At 56.4% G+C, this 17,282-nt stretch overlaps 1 protein-coding gene across 4 annotated transcripts in view; it reads left to right on the plus strand.

Annotated features, from left to right (window-relative positions):
• The window catches only part of NEK7 (NIMA related kinase 7), a 66,539-nt gene extending 55,234 nt beyond the window's left edge, over positions 1-11,305 (plus strand). For all 4 annotated transcript variants that reach the window (XM_028531235.2, XM_036016216.1, XM_036016215.1 and 1 more), the window contains 3 exons: positions 668-762; positions 4,825-4,938; positions 10,921-11,305. In XM_028531235.2, the coding sequence (XP_028387036.1) occupies positions 668-762; positions 4,825-4,938; positions 10,921-11,031 (320 nt within the window). In that variant the 3' untranslated portion in view covers positions 11,032-11,305. The remainder of the gene's footprint in view (positions 1-667; positions 763-4,824; positions 4,939-10,920) is intronic.
• Positions 11,306-17,282: the final 5,977 nt, after the last annotated feature.

Below are 17,282 nucleotides of genomic sequence, written 5' to 3' on the forward strand. Positions count from 1 at the left end.
TCTAAAAAGGTCTCAGTGGTGGCAACCACTGACATTTTTTCAGAGATTTCAGTAACCTCTCACGTGTATTATTTTGGAACCCTTGGCTGTCCGAACCTCTGTTACATTCTGTCTAAAGCAGGAGTGAGTGAAGCAGGGAAGGTTAATGGTTACACAGTTTCTCATATGAGAGCGGCCACGTGTTCTGAGAGATGTTTCTGTAAAAGTTAACGAGTGTGACTCATTTGTGCATACTGTACCTGTACGCACACCGTTGTTATATGCCAATATTTAAATGAAGGATTACATTATCGAGCTTGGTTGGGGCATGCAAGCCTGTACTTTTTTAAAGGAGGGAAATGAAGTCCCTGTGAACCACGCACCCAGGTTTTCTTGTTGGAATCCCTCCTCCCCGCTCACTCCTGTTCCCTGGATCCTCCTCGGACAGGTGATGAGGCGGAGACCATCGAAACCGAGCGCGCCCCGCCCCTGTTGGTGCCGAGCGGGGGTCCGGGTGCGGTGTGAGGGTCAGGGCGTGGAGAGGAAACGCAAAACTTTCGCGTGTTCTCAGAAACAGGGTTCTGGGTGTAATGAATGACCTCGCTGACATTTTTAGCCCAGAATTTTGAGTGTACTGTCCCGCCCCGACCGCGCCTTCACGCCTGTGCCTCTCCTGTCTCCTCGGCAGTGGGAACGCCGTACTACATGTCTCCCGAGAGAATCCACGAGAACGGCTACAACTTCAAGTCGGACATCTGGTCCCTCGGCTGTCTCCTGTACGAGGTAGGTCCTGCCCGCCGCAGAGCGCCCGCGCCAGAGCGGTTCTCCGGACCATGCCGCGCCGCCCCTGTTCTTACAGTGGGTGTGTGGGCTGATTTTCCTGGGCGTGGCCGGTCGCTAGTGTTTTAATCATCCTGAAGAGTTAATGCTCTCCCTCAGTCACTGCTTTTATGGTAGAATTTAATAAACTACATGTTCTTGCGTATTTACTTTCTCTAATGTATTTTTCATTGTTTCTCTTTTGATGAGAATTTTATTTGTAAATTTTTTTAATGTTCACATGCTGTTTTCCAGCACATCTTACCTATGAAAACATGCACCTGAACATCTGTGAACAAACGTGCTGACCCCCGTGCACTGCAAGAGGTGCAGTGGACCGGGTTTAAACCGTGAAGTTCGGGAAAGGTCTCTGTTGCCACCTTTTCTTCCTCTCAGGTGGAGCAGTTGGGCTTTAAGCGTAGCCGGTTGTCACTTTGCCGCTTCTAGGTTGTCACTTTGTTTCACTTCCCGGAGTAACAGTTTGTGCGGCTCCTGCTCGGCGGAGTACTCCCTCCGGCTCTGCTGCCGCGGAGGTGGCGGAGGGGCGCGGGGTCACGGGGGCGGGTCCTGCGGCAGACACTGCGGCGCGGTGCCCGGGTGGCCCCGCCCTTGCGCAGACTGTCCGCATCTGGGGGCTTCTTAAGCCGGTGACTCTGTCGTCTCATTGAAGGGCGACTCTCCTAGGGTTATAGGCTTTGAGTTAAAGGCGTTCATTTAAAACTAGCCTGCATTCGAGGAGCCCTTTTAGTAAAGTGAAGTGAAGGGAAATAATCCGTGGAGTCATCTTCCTGCTTTAATGCGCACAAAGGAAGTGCAAGTGGATACATGGAAGCCAGTGCATTTCCCGCTCTGGGCCGTGTTGCTGGGTCTCCTGAAGGGAACACACCGTGAGGTCCCCTTTCCCCAGGGCTCACATGAGCTTGGGGGTGGACCCTGAGAAAGCGTTGTGTTTAGTTTTTTTTAATGCGTGCCATGGTCTTTAATTATTAGTTTACTGATTGCAGTTCCATGTTTCCAAATCTTAAGAGACTATTTATTTTGAGGCTGTTTATTTTGTTCTTCCTGCTACAGTGACTAATGATTATTTAAAAAGAAAGGATTTTTAAACGTGCTTAAATTATACCTGTAGGATCATTTTTACTATGAAAAATCATGAGTTGGTGATATAACAAATACGTTTGTGTGTGCACGTGAGATTATAAGAGATTCACGCTCACTATATTCTGTCAGTAATTTTGCACAGTGTTGAAAAGGGCTGAATTGATCGTGTTAAGTTACTAGAATGTTTAAAAGGCACTATACATTTTAAAACACTTTATTCCTGTTCAGTCATCTCAGATGCCTTTGGGCCGTAGTCCGGTATCACCAAAGCGACGTTTTCTTTCCAAACACCTACAGCCGCATGAATTCCTCTCGCGGGATTAACTTTAGCCATGGAGCGGTTTGGTGGACGCTGTAAGTGTCTTTGGAGAAGTTTGCATAATGCTTTGAGGGCCAGCGGGCTCCCACGTCAAAACTGCAGTGACCCTTCGTGTCCGGATGTGCCTGCCCGCGGCCGGCCGGGCTCCCCCCCACCCCCGCACTGAAGGTGGCCACCAGAGCGGGCACTGCCTCTTTGGACCCTCCCGCGGCCACGAGTTTCTGCATTATGTGTGGTTCTGAATCCAGGAATTTATCACGTTAGCATTAGAGTTCATTTTGGTGCATTTTTCTCAGTTCCCGCATGCAGGTCTTTGGAAGAACTAGAATTTTTCCAAAGGTTTAATTTGCGTTTACGTTGTGTCTGCGTCCATTTGGGCTTTAATGATACCGTGTTACTAGAAACGCCCGGTCGCTGAGCTTTAAAACACCGGCCCTGAGAGCACCCGGGTGCTCCCCACCGTCCCGCTGAGAATTTACAATGAAGGCGTCGGAAGCCTGTTTTTGAAAATGTATTGGAAACTCGGAAAATTAGACTTTCAAATGTTCCTGAAACCTCAAAAAAAAAAAAAAAAAACAACCCCAGCAGTGCCGTTGTAATTGATATGCAACAAAGTAGACTTTACTAATTAAACGGAGACGCGGTGCCTTCGCGACACGGCCCTTTACACGGGAAAGCCGGTTCTACACGCCCTCATTGCTCGGCTCGGCGGCCGCACCCGTGCAGGGCTGCAGGTTGGTGGCTTGCAGCTCAAAGAGAGAGAGAGCTGCCACCAGCCCCGCAGACAGACAGCGGCCCCCGTCCCTCCGACGCCCCCGGAATACTAATCAGCGCCGCCGGACCCTGGAGGTCAGGGAGCAAGTCAATCATCCCGCGGTCCTCTCCGCGCGGAGGATCAAATTAGCCTGAAAAATTCAGCTGCCGGGCGCGCGGCCGAGCAGCTGTCAGGGCAGCGCCGAGCTGCACTAATGAACCAGATGAATAGTGCAAAAGCTGGAAAATAAAAACAGGACAGTTGACATTTTTCATCTGTCAAAGCAGGAGATGCATGAAAATAGACCGTTCCCGTTTAACTCCTTAGGGGACAGGCTGGGTTTCGGTGTGGGTTTTTTTTTTTTTTTTTTAGCACTGCAGGATTGAGACAGGAGTCCTGTGATGGGCCCCGGGCCCCGGGCCGCGGGCGGTGAGCCGGGGGCAGGCACTCGGGGTGCTCGGCCTCGGGGACAGGGCAGTTGACACCCCGCCCCCCCCATTCCAGCGAAGTCTAGTTTGTCACTACGTGTCCTTGCATTTTGGACAGAAAACCCAAAATGTGATTATGATCGGAGGTCCTCCCTGAGGAATGTCCTCTCCGAGGGAGTGTCTTCCGCGTTTGGGGACACTCGGGTGTCCGCTCTCTCCTCTTCCCATGGGGCAGCTCCTCCCGAGGCGGCTTTCCGTGGGGCCGTGGGCGGCCGGGGCAGGCGGGCCCGCCTGCCCGGCTGCGGCTCCAAAGGGGTTAAGCCGCGGGCCGCCCGCGGACAGATGAGAGCCATTTTCAGCTGTCCTGTCCCCGCTGACGCCCACTGAGTAGCGCAGCATGGGCCGGCGTGTTTCACACACTCGCTGCCTGTCTGGGGAGTGTACACACCGCCCTCCCCCAATCAAACTTATTAGCACGCGTGGAGAAGGGTGACTGGCTGCGGGGCGCCCGCCGCTCCGCGGACACCCCGCGCCGCGGCTCGGGGGGTGGGCAGGTGGGGGGAGGGGGCTGCGAGCGGGGCGCGCACATATCCGATCGATTCTTAGTTTGTAGCCCTGCTCGCCGCGGCCCTTGCTTGCACTCCAAGTGTCAGGTTGGAACCCTGTCTGGAATCACATTGAAATTCCATGTCTTTTTTAAAGTTGTTCATTCTTCGAGCCATTTTTTTTTTCCCTGCATCAGAAGTCTCATTTGGATGCCTTGAGGTAGCGTCTGACTCGCGGCGCTTTTGAGCACGTTTAGTGCGTGTTGGAGACGTTATCAAAAGAGGGAAAAAGCTCGAAGTCATTGTAACCTGCTTGAGATCAGCTACTAGTTCCGACGGGGAGGGTTTGTCTTCCTGCCGCAGCTGTTAGGCGGGAGGAAAAAACCCTGTGTGTGCTCTTCCCCGGACCCCTGCTAGATGATACTTCCGCTTTCACCTCGGTTTGGGTTTTGTTATTCCTTGGCCATCACCTGTTCGGTGTAAACCACCCGTGTCTGTTTGGTCATGAGATAACACTCGTGGCTTTCGTGGCGTTGCAGGTGCAGAGGATTTTAAATTACTTTACGCTGTTTTTCCTCAATACTGTTTTATGTTGCATGTGTTTATACATAAAGACTGCTCATCACTTCTCCCTTTTAGGGAATTTTAAATGTTGAAAAAAAGCCACCAAACACTGAAGTGAGATTTTTAGAAGTTATTAAAGAATGACCAGAAAGGGGGGTGTTCGTAAAAATCGAGAGTTGATGGTGTCAAAAATCAAGAGCGGCCGGCTCACTTGCTGGGAGGCGTTTGTGGTTCTTTGCTGCGCGCGTGACCTCTCGATGCGGCCGCCTCCGGAGCCACCCTCTCACCGCGCCGTGTCGTTGGGGTGTCTTGCAGATGGCGGCGCTGCAGAGCCCCTTCTACGGCGACAAGATGAACCTGTACTCGCTGTGCAAGAAGATCGAGCAGTGCGACTACCCCCCGCTCCCGTCGGACCACTACTCGGAGGAGGTGAGTCGTGCCGGTCCGCGCGCCCCCGGCGGCCCCGGCCTGCAGTGCGCCGTGTGGAGAAGTACCGTGCCCCGGAATGCACGTGGCTGCGAGGCCAGGCGGCGGGCGTGGCCGTCTTCTCTGTCGCCGCTCCCTGGGAGACGCGTGGTTCCAGTCCACTCTGCGGTGAGTGTACGGAGTGGACACCGCCCTGCCATGGAGCGGACTCGGCGCCTCCTGGGGCGACCGGACACGCCCGGGCGGAGTCGGGCCCGGGCGGCTCAGGCCCAGGCTGTGCCGTGCAGGGCCGGCGGGCCCCGCCAGGGGCAGCTCCTCCCGCTCCCCGCTCCCCGTCTCGGGACGGCAGGCAGGGCGGCCAGGACTTTCTCTTCTGGCAGAGCTCTCCGGTTCGTGTTTTTCAGAAATCTGAACGGGCGTCTTGGCCGCCTGTCCCCAGCCTTGCGCTCTCAGCCCGACCCTCCCTCCCCTGGCCATGCCCATCGTGTCTCCGCCGTGCGCATGGGTTCCCCGGGACCCGTGCGGAGGTCCTCACTGCAGACGTGCTGAGCAGCGGCTGGGGCGGGGGGGACATTTCAGAAGACTCCCCGTCCTAAGGTCTGAGTCTGCATCCTCGCTTGCTTTGGAGACCCCTTGAGACAAACTGTTTTGGCTCCACCCAGAACCCCCCATTTTAGCCTAATACTTCCTGACGTCACCAGTTCCGTCCTGACTCTACCAGTTCCGTCCTGACGTCACCAGTTCCGTCCTGACTCTACCAGTTCCGCCCTGACGTCACCAGTTCCGTCCTGACTCTACCAGTTCCGTCCTGACTTCACCAGTTCCGTCCTGACTTCACCAGTTCCGTCCTGACTTCACCAGTTCTGTCCTGACTCTACCAGTTCCGTCCCGGCGTCACCAGTTCCGTCCTGACTCTACCAGTTCCGTCCCGGCGTCACCAGTTCCGTCCTGACTCTACCAGTTCCGTCCCGGCGTCACCAGTTCCGTCCTAACTCCACTGGTTCCGTCCTGACTTCACCAGTTCTGTCCTGACGTCACCAGTTAGGTCCTCATTTTACCAGTTCCGCCCTGACGTCACCAGTTGGGAGGAGCGAGCGAGCAGCACGTCCCTGGCCAGCTCGGGCTCACAGAACCCCTTTCGGGAAGCCTGCCGGTGTCCCCCGGAGAAGTCACCGCAGGGGGTCAGTGGGCCTCACCTTCTCACGCCACAGGGTTCGGTGTTGCCGGCGGAGAATGGGGAGGGGCGGAGGGAAAACGTAGAGCAGCTACCACGCTCCCTTACTGGGCAGCCCGGCGTCCCTCTTTCTGTTTTGAAAGGAGTAGCCCTCGGTTTTAGTCGTCCGTGAGGAAAACGGAGTCGGCGTAACTTGGACAGTAAATATCTCTGAAGACTTTTTACCACGGACAGCGTTTGGGGCCCTGGAATGTTACACGTGCCCGCCTTTCTGGTGGTCTTGCGGCTGCTGATCAGTGATGCCTGCTTCTCATTTCACGGGGGCGCTGTGTGCGGGGAGTCAGGGTGCACCCTCGCCGGGCAGGGGCGACCATTTGGAAAGGCCGTCTGTATCTGATGCTCGGGCCATTCCGCTAGCCATTTAATTACTATTTCGGGCATGGCATATAAATACGGCGTTTCACAAAAGCAGCCTCCGAGCCCTCGGCCTGGAACGCAGGAGGGCATGCACGGGCCCGCGGAGCGATCGCAGGGTGTCAGGGCCCCCGCTTTGTTGTGTCACTCATGCCGTCTTCCCCCTTCCACGGGGCGCATGAATATTTCACAGAGCCGCGGCGTCGGCCCCTATTCTTCCTGACTAATTTTCAGACTGTCTGCATTTGCATTTCACATGGTGGCTGATTAGGAGATGCCGAGCGCGCGGCGAGGCCTCAGCAGGCGGTTTCCATGGTGACCTTCGGCGGGATTTTAATGACGCCGCGCTCGCGGCCGGTGGAGGCGCGCCTGCCCGCGGGGTCCCTCCCCCGCAGCAGCTGGTGTGAAGTCGGTGCTGTGGCCCGCAGCCCAGGGGCAGGTATCAAAGCCGGGCCCGGGCGGAAGGTCTCGGGGTTGGGAAAGCAAAACAGCTTCCACTTTCATTCCAGCCCGTGGCGTGGCCGGTTCGAAGAGGAGATACCAAGCAAAACGTGCTGTCTGGTGTCCTTTCCAAAAACCCAGAAAGAGCAAGATTCCTCCCGTGGGTAGAGTCTGTTGTGCTGGGTGAGACGGGAAGCCGCGGCGTCCGTCCGGGTGACGCTGGAAACGAGTCTCACCGGAGCGAGGAGGGGCGGGCGGGCGTGCGGCCCGGCGCTGCTTCAGCCTGCTCGGTTACGGTTACGCGGAGCGTTCTCAGATCGAGAGCTTTGAAGTGCAGATGTACTAATAAATATTTTCTCTCCCTAAGTAGGGACGCTGCGAAGTAATTACACAGAATTCATGAAACAGAAAAAACTCAGACAGACTCGGTGCTGCCGTTCCCCGCTGCGGTCTTCGGCATTCCTTTGTAGAGCAGGCTTTTAGCTCGGCTCGTTGCAGACTCCACACTGAATTTAATTTTTTAGCGTGGCAAAGTATAGGAAACAGTGAAGAGGGGAGTATAAAGTTTTTAAACCGAACTTCTGATCAGAGGACTGGGTCACTGGGTGTCAGCGTTGCAGCCGGACCGGGGCCAGGCCCTGTGACCCTCCACCCCCAGCCCGCCCCTGCAGACCCGCGGGGACCGCCAGCGGGTTGTGTCGCCCTGTCTTCACGGATGCGGCTCCCTCTCCCGAAGTCCCCCTCCCGGTGCCTTAACCTCCACTGCCGGCACTTTTCCCTCCCTGAGACGATGCCACTGCCTGTGCTTTCCATCCGGCGGCTGCAGGAGGGGAGCAGGAGCGGAGGGTCCCCTCCGCCGCCCCGGGCCCCGGGAGGTGCCCCCGCGCCGGAGAGCCCCGGCTCACTCTGGTCCCCACGGGTGGAGAAGTACCGCGCTGTCTCTGTCCCGGGCTCCGTGTGAACACCAGAGAAATAATCTGACTTTTCATTGAACTAAACCGATTTCGGGTGTCTGCAGGTCGATTCACAGTATAAATCCGCGAGCGTTCGGAGAAAACCGGAATGCTGAATTGTCGTCAGCTCCGGAACGCACCGTTTCCTTTAGTCCAGGAGGGGGCGCTCCTGTTGGAGAGACGGGGTAGGGCCTCACGCCCACCTTCCCGGGGGCAAATAGGGACCTGGGGCTGCGGAGCGGTCCGGACCCGGCCTCTGCGTGCTGTAATCGGGGCTGGGGGGACCGTGACGGGGCAGGACGGGGCACGGAAGGGCGGGTGGGGGCTGGTCTTACCTCTCAGGCTGCGCGCGCACATCTGCCAGCGAGACAGAGCAACGAGAATGTTCGAGTTTGCCGGGAAGGGAAAGATCGGGACATCCCGATCCTTTCCTTTAAGGAAAGGAAAACACTACATGAAAGCTTTGCAAATGATGACCGACTTTCCACCGGACATGTGTGAGTCATTTCTATTGGAATTCAGAATATGCCCGAAGAAGCCTTTTAACAAAGCTAAAAGGTCAGCAAGAACACGCAACCCTCATGTTAGCTCATTAAAGAGTAACTTTGGGTAAATAAAAAAAAACAAGAGGAGAAGTATCAAGTATGACTTCGTTTGCATATTTTGAAGTTAGACTCAATTCATAAAGCTTTTTATTCGTCTGAGCAGTCTAAATGGCTCTGCCTTACAGTTGCCGGAGTCTCTGATTTTAGTAAAACTGGAGCAATCCCGGGGGTTGCTGCCACCGACCGGCGTTATATCTGAGTTGCTGCTGGAAGGCCGCTCCTCTTCCCCCGTCCCGGGACCACTTACAGGGGCGACCCCCGCACCGGGCACGGCCTGTGCTGGGAGGGGATGTCGCTCACCGATGTTTCGAGGTGCTGGCCGCTCGGTGACCAGTGCTCAGGGTGGGAGAACACTCGACTTAGAGACGTGGAAGGGGATGTACACTAATGCAGCAGGCAGCACATAACCGTGCCGCTTCTAGAATCATCTCAGGGTCGTGTGTTTCCTCAGACACGTGGGCAGCGTTCGGCTCTCCCCTAAAACGGTTTAGCAAGTGTCCTGTTCTCACTGTCTGTGATGCCGGTCGGCCCCGCACTTCAAGTTGCCACATAAGATTTGGTGTTCCGGCTTCGAGTGTCCCGTCTGTTGAAAAAGGACAGTCCAGCAGGCCCTTGGTCCAGTTGTGCTTCTGTGGTGACACTGGGGACTTGCTCCTTGAAGACAGGAGACCGGCGCCAGGCACTGCGCCCCGTGTCCCGTGGGGCCCTGTGGAACCACGTGACTCCCGTGGGCTTGCCCCCGGTTTCCGAGGGACGCGGGCGGGTCCTCGGCGGTGACACAGACATTACGTCCCTCACATCCCCGTGAGGTTGCTTCCCTCCCCTCCCCCCTCCCCCTTGTCCCCCAGCCCATCACCGGGACACTGTGGTGTACAGGCTGGAGACGCGAGTCACTCTGTGTAAATAAACACCCACAGCGCCAGAATACGGTGTGCCTGCGTGCCCTAGACCCCCTGTGGGTGCCAACACGTGTCCTTGGCTGGGTGGAGACGGGGCAGGTCTGGGGGGCCGGCGCAGTAATTGGTCTTGGAGGGAGGAAGACGGGGGTGAGGAAGACCAGCACCCACGCCGCGGTCTTCGTTGTCCCGTGGGGAGCCGTGTCAGTGACCTGCAGCTGTAATGCACAAGGAGCCCGCCGTCATCGCCTGCACGTGATTGGGTTACCGCCCCGACAGTGACTGTCAACACGCTCTTGTTTGTCACGTTTTTGGGGCCCACCTCTGTGCTTTGATATTTCTTTAAAAATACACAGGTCACAATATATTAGTGTTTTCCACTTTATTGACAACAAATAGTCGTTAATTTCCACATGCCTCGTGATTTTGTAATGCTTTGGACATGTTATAAATAATTCATCTTATTTTTACTTTGTATGCTCTTATTTAAGTGTTTCTGTGTCACCTTTTAAATTTCCTTCCAGCATCTGAATTAGGCAGCTTTTTCTTCTCTGGTTTTGTAAAGGCCTTTTGCCTATTCAGACCCTCAGCAGCCTGGTCTCCGCCTCCTTGTCCTGGCTCAGGGCCAGACCCTGCTCCCCACCACACTCACGGCGAGGGGGAGGGGGTGCACCTCGCCATTCCACTGGGCGGTGCGCAGACCACCCCACAGGTTTGTCCGCACTCCAGTTTCCTCCAGAGGGTGGAAGTTCATGACTGTGAAGAGACCATAGTGATTCGATAATGTAGAGCATGCTACTGTACTGGCCAGAAAGAGTTAATGCAAATTTGCAAAAGATCTAAATTATTCCTAAAGACGTACTTATAAGGTGAAAAAAAAAATCTGGCTCCTGATTGTGGAAAATACCTCTTGTGAAACAATGAAATTTGCTGCGGTGACCCTAGTTAATTAGATTGTGCGGGTTTCACAGTCCCTCGAGCCAGGGCTGTGTGGGCGCTGGGTGCCCGCCACCCGGAGTCAGGCCGCCTGCCGCCGCCGTGCATTTGGCCCCCTGCAGCTGTGCCTCCCCGGCCCCCTGCCCTCTGGTGACTGCCTCGCTGTGGTCTGTGTCTGTGAGGTTGTGTCTGTTCTCGCTTTTTGTTCGTCTGGCCGTTTCGGTTGTACAGCCCACCCGTGAGTGAAGTCAGGTGGTTCTCGTGAGTGAAGTCAGGTGGTTCTCGACTCTCCCTGTCTGACTGACTTCGCTTAGCACGATGCCCTCCAGGCGCGTCCGCGTTGTCGGAATGGGTGCATTTCCTCTGGCCACGCATGCTCGCCAACGAATACGCCCCTTACAACGTTCCAGCGACTGCGTGGTCTCCGGCAGCAGTCGCGCGTACTTCTGGGCGCGTGACTATTCGGCCAGGGCATGCCCTTCCCCCGGGGGTGGGAGCCCCCCCTGGGAGTGGGAGCCGCCCCGGGCCGTGCACGCCCAGTAAGCGCCGGCGCTCTGTGTCCGCAGCTCCGGCAGCTGGTGAACATGTGCATCAACCCGGACCCGGAGAAGCGGCCGGACGTCACCTACGTGTACGACGTCGCCAAGAGGATGCACGCCTGCACCTCGAGCAGCTGAGCGCCGCGGGGAGCGACGCCGAGACCACCGAAGTGTTTCCGTGCAGGCCGCGCCCCCGCCTCTGTCCGGGTGCCGGCGCCGATGCGCCGGAGCTCGCGTGCTTCGAATCCTTAACCAGTTTTCATCCAAGCTTCATTCTGTACCCGTGTAAGTCGCCTTCCTGCAAACCCCAAGTGACTTTGGAGAGAGCGGATTGCATGCTGGGAGAGCGAGAGGAGCGCGGTGGCTCTCGGGGTATCCAGGTCCGGGCGCCGACATGGGGTGCGCGCTGGTGGATTGTGTTTGGATATACTCTGGGGCCGGCCGCTGGCGGCGCTCGGCGGGAGAGACCCCGGGGGAGACCCACCTGCACGGCCTCCCGGCTGGGAACCGCGGGCCTCCCAGCCCCCCTCGGGCAGTTGACAGGAACACGGTTGTGAACTTGGGTGACTATTTTATTTTTGAAAGTTGAAGTATGTGTTTTAGTTCTTAGCATCGTAGCATTTAAATAATTCTTAAGGTAAACGTCAACATGAACTGTTTGAGGAACATTTAAAATCCTTAGCTTATACATTGAAAATGCAACTCTTAAATGTGAAAACGTTGGGGGACAAAATGTGAGTCAGACACTGAAGAGTTTTTCACGTTTCATTTCGTCTTCGTATCTTTGATGCGCTCTCTGCATGGACACGGTATAAGTGAATCCGCATAAAAAGTGGTTAAGGATTTGTTTGGCTGTCGTGGCGGTAATTTTGAAAGTTGCACATTGCCCAAGGCTTTTCTGTGTTTTTATTATTGTTTGTACATTTGGAAAATATCCTTTAAATGATCTTGCAGTACTATATTTCCATTTCTTTACAAATTTAAGTGCCCCACTCAGAGTTGTACACTATAGTTTAAGCATATGTTTTCATTCGTAGGTTTTAGTGAAGTTCTGATTGGTCCCCTTCAGAAAATTATTTTTTCTATTCCGCAAGCTACTCTCTTATTTATATTGTATGTGCATTTTATCCGTGGATATTTCAGATTCTCTGACAACATAATACCCTTAAAACGTCTTTGGTATTTGAACACTCTTCCTGGATTGGAAACATTTTTTCTAAACTTTTGAGAACGGGGACCGCCCGGTGGTGCGCCTGCGCGTTGTCCGGTTGGAGAGGGAGGGAGGGAGGGAGGGAGGGTGTGCGTGGCGCGGCCTGCGCCGGCGAGCGCTGGATCGGCTTCAGTCCTGCCGTCAAGGTTGCGATTCTGGATTTTGTGTGAAGAAATGGAACTGGCCGTTCCCACAGGCAGAGTTTTGGGGAGACTGACGGTTCTGCTGGGAAGCGTTGGAGCAGAGTGCTGAGTTCAGGCATGAAGGTGACACAGGTGGTGACCGTGTGCTGAGGACATGGAAGTGGGCGGAGCCCCATGAATGGGGGGCGGAGTTGTCTTTTCTCCGCGTGCCCTCAGGTGCGGGGGTCCCCAGTTCCTTCCAGCGCTGTGAGGCCAGGGGCCAGGTGGCCCGCCCGATGAAGGACGCCGTGCCACCTGGGGAGGATGAGCCGGCCAGCGTGGGGACCTCGCCTTCCGACGACACCCGCCTCTGGCCCGCATCACCACCGGGCTCGTTTCTTCCGTGTAAGTATTTTTCTTGCAATAATTTGAATACATTCAAGTCATTTATAAACTTTGCAAATGTATAGAGGGCAAAAAAAGTATAAACTCTCCCTTTCCCCAAATGTAATCAGTCTTGGTATTTCTATTGGTCATGTGCCTCGAGGGCGATTTATCCCGGGAGGACCCCCTGCTGGCTCCCTCAGCCTGCAGGGTGCTGTCCCAGGCCCTGGGGGCTGACACAAGTCACACGCACACGGACCACCCGTAGCTTTGTTTCCAGAGCCAGGGCGACAGTCATTTCTCTGGGGCCCACCGTGCCTTGTGCGTTTTCACGTCGCGTGGTTGACGGAGACAAATGCCCTTCACTCGGGACAGATGTCCCCTCTTTCCTGCGATGCCTACAGATGCTGTGGGTCTGCATCACGGGTGAGGGCCCCGCCCCTCGAGGCGCCGTGGGAGCGAAGGCTCCGGCCCTCCGTGTCAGTGACCCTGCCGGCAGGGAGGGGGGCCGCGCTGCGTGGTCAGGGGAACCGGTCCTGTCCGCCGCGTGGGCAGACTTCTCGTTTCAGCCCTTCTCCCTTCTTTTCAATCTAAGTGCTCTTATTCTTTCCTGAAGGAACCACTGTGTAAGAAACTAACTTTAATTTTGAATGGGATCATTTCAAAGAATTATGGAGATGATTAGACGTGCTAATTTTTATAATCACATGTAAAATGTTGCCTTTATATATTTCTGTTTATAAGTGAATTTTTGTGTGGATTAAGTGAGACGTCTGGATTGATTTGAGAAATAGTGGAATGAAAGGTACACTTGATTCTACACCTTATCTGGGCACCGGTACCAGTCCCCCAGGGGTGGATGCAGGGGGGGGGACGTTGTCCTGTAAGCTAAGGTCCGGGGTGGTGCGGGGAGGGCGCCCCGAATGAGTCCGGTGCCCCGTGGTGCTCAGTGGCCGTGAGCTCCGAGAGACCCCGCAGCAGCGTCCGGAAGGCCTCCCCGCTCCGCCCGGCGGCCTGGCACAGGACGCCTCCCCCGCGTCAGTGCGCTTCAGGCGTTGCTGTTCACATTGACACGATATTTATTTTAACCGGAACTTACTCCTACTAAATGTTTCTCCCCTCGAGATGAATGTATTACGTCTGTAACCCGCACATGCATACCTGTCCCACGCCTCAGATTTCAATAGTACTGTAACGTGGTCTTTTGTGAGATTCTTTTATTTTGTTATGCTTTAGATACACATGCTAAGCAAACTCTGATGTTAGCTTTGAAACTTGTATAATATCCTAATAAAATACAAAGTTAAAAAATAAGCACAATAAAATGTTGATGTGTCTGTGATTTTTTTCCCCTGAAGTCCACCGTTCTTCATTCACTGGACACCCCGCTCTCAGAAACAGTTCTTGTTTGTGACCGCGACTCCGTTATCCGGGAGGCGCCGGAGAGCCGGAGCTGCCCAGGCCGGCAGTGAGTCCTGCCTCGCCCCAGCGTGGGTCCTCCGGTCCGCATCAACAACCCAGGGGACCGGGCGCTGGCCCACGGCCCCTGCGCTCTCCCACGCGGTGCTCTCCGTCTCTGGCTGTGAAGCGTTCTCTGGAGTTTTAAAAAGTCCAAGACTTAGGCAACATGTGAATCCCCATCACTGCAGTGTGCTGCTAACCTCCTTGCAGACCTGCCGGAAGTGCTTTTCACAGATCCCACGAGGGTTCTCATCACGCCCACACACACTCGCTGGGGCAGAAAGAGCTCCATGGACTCCGCCCCCTGGGTGGGCGGGGCTGGCCGGGCTGCGGGGCGTGCCCTGCTCCGTGGCGGGGGAGGGGGGGCCCTTCCCCAAGGATCTGGTGGCAAAGGGCTAGTCTCAGCCACAAGATGACGCTGGGATAGTTATAAACCTTATTTCAAAAGTATGTGAGTTAGGAAAGTCCGCACGGCATATATGCTGACGTGCATTAGTAATGGGCGCGGCTGCAGGTCCCACCAACCTGAGGCAACGACTTTAAAATCCAGCGATGACCTCACTGAGGAAGAACGCCGTGACACAGAAATCCCAAACCTTCGCCGAGTTGTTGCAGCATCTGTTTTCCAAGACGTGAATTCTGGCCCCGGCTGGTGTAGCGCAGTGGCTTGAGTGCAGGCCCGCGAATCAAATGGTCACGGGTTCGATTCCCAGTCGGGGCACGTGCCTGGGTTGCAGGCCAGGTCCCCAGTAGGGGGCGCATGAGAGGCAACCACGCATGGATGTCTCCCTCTCTGCATCCCTTCCCCTCTCTGAAAATAAATAAATAAAATCTTTTTTTTTTTTAAAGAGAAAGATAAAGTCTCTTTCCTGCCATCACTTTGCATTTCTGGATTCATGTGTGTATAGATGTGCTTGTTCCTGATGTGGTTTTCAATCCACGCACACGGACGTTTTGCCCAAGACTGTGCGTCCCGGCCCTGCGCAGGGGGACGCTCAGCAAACACTGTGCGCTGGTGGGCGGGTTGCTCCCGGGAGCCCCTCCCACCTGCCGCCGCCGGGACCCCTCCCCCGGGACCCCTCCCCCGGGACCCCTCCCTGCTCGCTTCAGTTTCTCCCCCACTCGCTGCTTCTCGCCACCCGCAGGTCATCGGAAGCCCACTTTTCCTGCGGAACTGGAGCCCCTACCTCTTCTGGTTACCACCTGAGTCTCCCCACCGGCCGCCAGTCCTGTCTGGGCCCCAGTTTGCCACCTGCTCCCGTCTCCCGCAGAAATGGCCACTCGGGGCACCCACCGCTTTCCTTCCAGGGCAGGTGCCGGGGACCTCCCCTGCACGAAGCCGGCCGTCTCAGCAAGGGCCGGAGTGAGGAAAGAAAGCGTTGAGAGCCCGGGCTCGGGGGGCACGGGGTCCCCACCGCAGGAGTCTGCCCTGCGTGCCCGCTCTGCCCCTCACGTGCAGTCCGCTGTCCGCCGGGAGGCCGTGGCTTGGCTGCTCAGGGGCAGGTAGTTCCGAGTTGATGCAGTTCTCCACGGAGAGGCCGCTGTGGGGGGGGGGGTGCGGGTATGGGGGGGCCGTGCCCAGGACATGGGAGGGCCTGGGCGCTGCTCGGAACCCACGTTGCCAGGGTTGCCTGCCTGAGGCGGGCTGCAGGTCCCCTGGGCCCCACAGAAGCACGTGACGCTTTTTCGTAAACGAATGGATGGACGAGTGAAGCCCTGGAAGCTTCTGACAGCCGGTCTGGCTGGTTAATGACACCTCGGGAATGTCCGTGGTGGGTTAACGTTTATGGTGTTCTCTATCGAGTACGCATGCTCTTACACCCTGGCCAGCCTGAGGTGGAAGCTCGGACACCTCAGTCATCAGCAGGACGACCTGCTCCCTTTCCTAGACCTGTGTGTGTGTGTGTGTGTGTGTGTGTGCATGTGTGTGTGTGTGTGTGAAGCCACAGGCTGTGTCCACAAAGCGTTTTTGAATGACAGCGAAGTCAGCTGAGTGCTCGGGAGACAGTTCTCCGTTTCAGTGGTCGTGGGAGTGCTAGGTCCAGAAGAAACAAAACTCATTTTCTAGCGTGAACCTAACAGGAAGCCGACGCTAGCCTTGGGCAGCTGCTCCTGACACGGCTGCTCGGGCACGCTCGCCCGGGGCACTCTGTCTCTCCCCACCCGAGTCGCTGTTGTCCTTCCGTGTCTGTCCTGCCCATAGTTAGTGTCCGCTCACCGTGCACAGTTCTCAGCCCCCCGAGAGCAGGGCCGCTGTCGTGACCCCGTTGCACCCTCAGTGCTCGGCGGGGCACCCGGGGCGTGGTGACAGGAAGTGCCCCTGGGTAAGCGCTCGCTGCACGAACGCGCTGCCTGCGTGAGTTTGTCCCCGTGGGTGTGCGCTCAGTGTCCCCGGGAGGGTGAGGGCGCCGCCCCCACGGAGCAGGAGACAGGGTCCCCCCAGGGTCCCCGGGAGTCGGGTTTCTTTCCAGTTCTGCTCCAAGTCTCACGCTGTCACCTGTCAGCTCCAGGGACTCATCCGAGGAGACCCAGACACGCGCTAAGGAGCTGAGACCCAGGTGAGTGCAGACCGCTGCTCCATCCGTCCCTGTCCCCCGCTCGGCTGGCTGTGGTTCGCTGGCGAGGGCCCTCTGCAGGAGCAGGGGGGCGGGCGGGCTGCCCCGGGGGTGTGCTGGGGCTCGATGGAGGAGTGGCCCAGAGGTGCCCGGGGGGCGGGCAGATGAAGGAGAAAGCCCAGGAAGGGGCTCCTCCCACACCCGGGCACCCTCCGTCCCTGGTGCTCAGAGGGACAGAAGGTGGTGCGTGGCTCCACTCGAGTTGTCCTCACTGGGGCGCTCCGTGTGCCTGGCCCGCTGCTGGACACGCCCCTCTGTTTGCTTCTGTCCGTTGTCGTAACGACTCCAACATGGGAGTTGTTCACAGGACCCCCATTTTAGACAAGATTAGGCAGGTGAACCTCCAAAGGGTGACTTGCTGAGGGTCACAGCCTGGAAATGGGATGAAAGTAATTATTTTTGTGGGAAACGAATGGGTGAGACAAACGTGAGGACGACGAGAAAACCCGGGGACCGCGGAGAGAACGCTGAGGCGCTGACCAAGTCCGGGGAGGCGGCTCAGACCGTGGGGGCAGTGCGAGCCTCCGCTCTTCTGCTCGTCACCGCACGGGTGTTGTTTCCAGGCCCGAGGCCCGTGTTGGGGACGAATGCCAGGCA

This window comes from Phyllostomus discolor, chromosome 15 (genome assembly GCF_004126475.2).
Source record: "Phyllostomus discolor isolate MPI-MPIP mPhyDis1 chromosome 15, mPhyDis1.pri.v3, whole genome shotgun sequence".
NCBI classification, from domain to species: Eukaryota; Metazoa; Chordata; class Mammalia; order Chiroptera; family Phyllostomidae; genus Phyllostomus; species Phyllostomus discolor.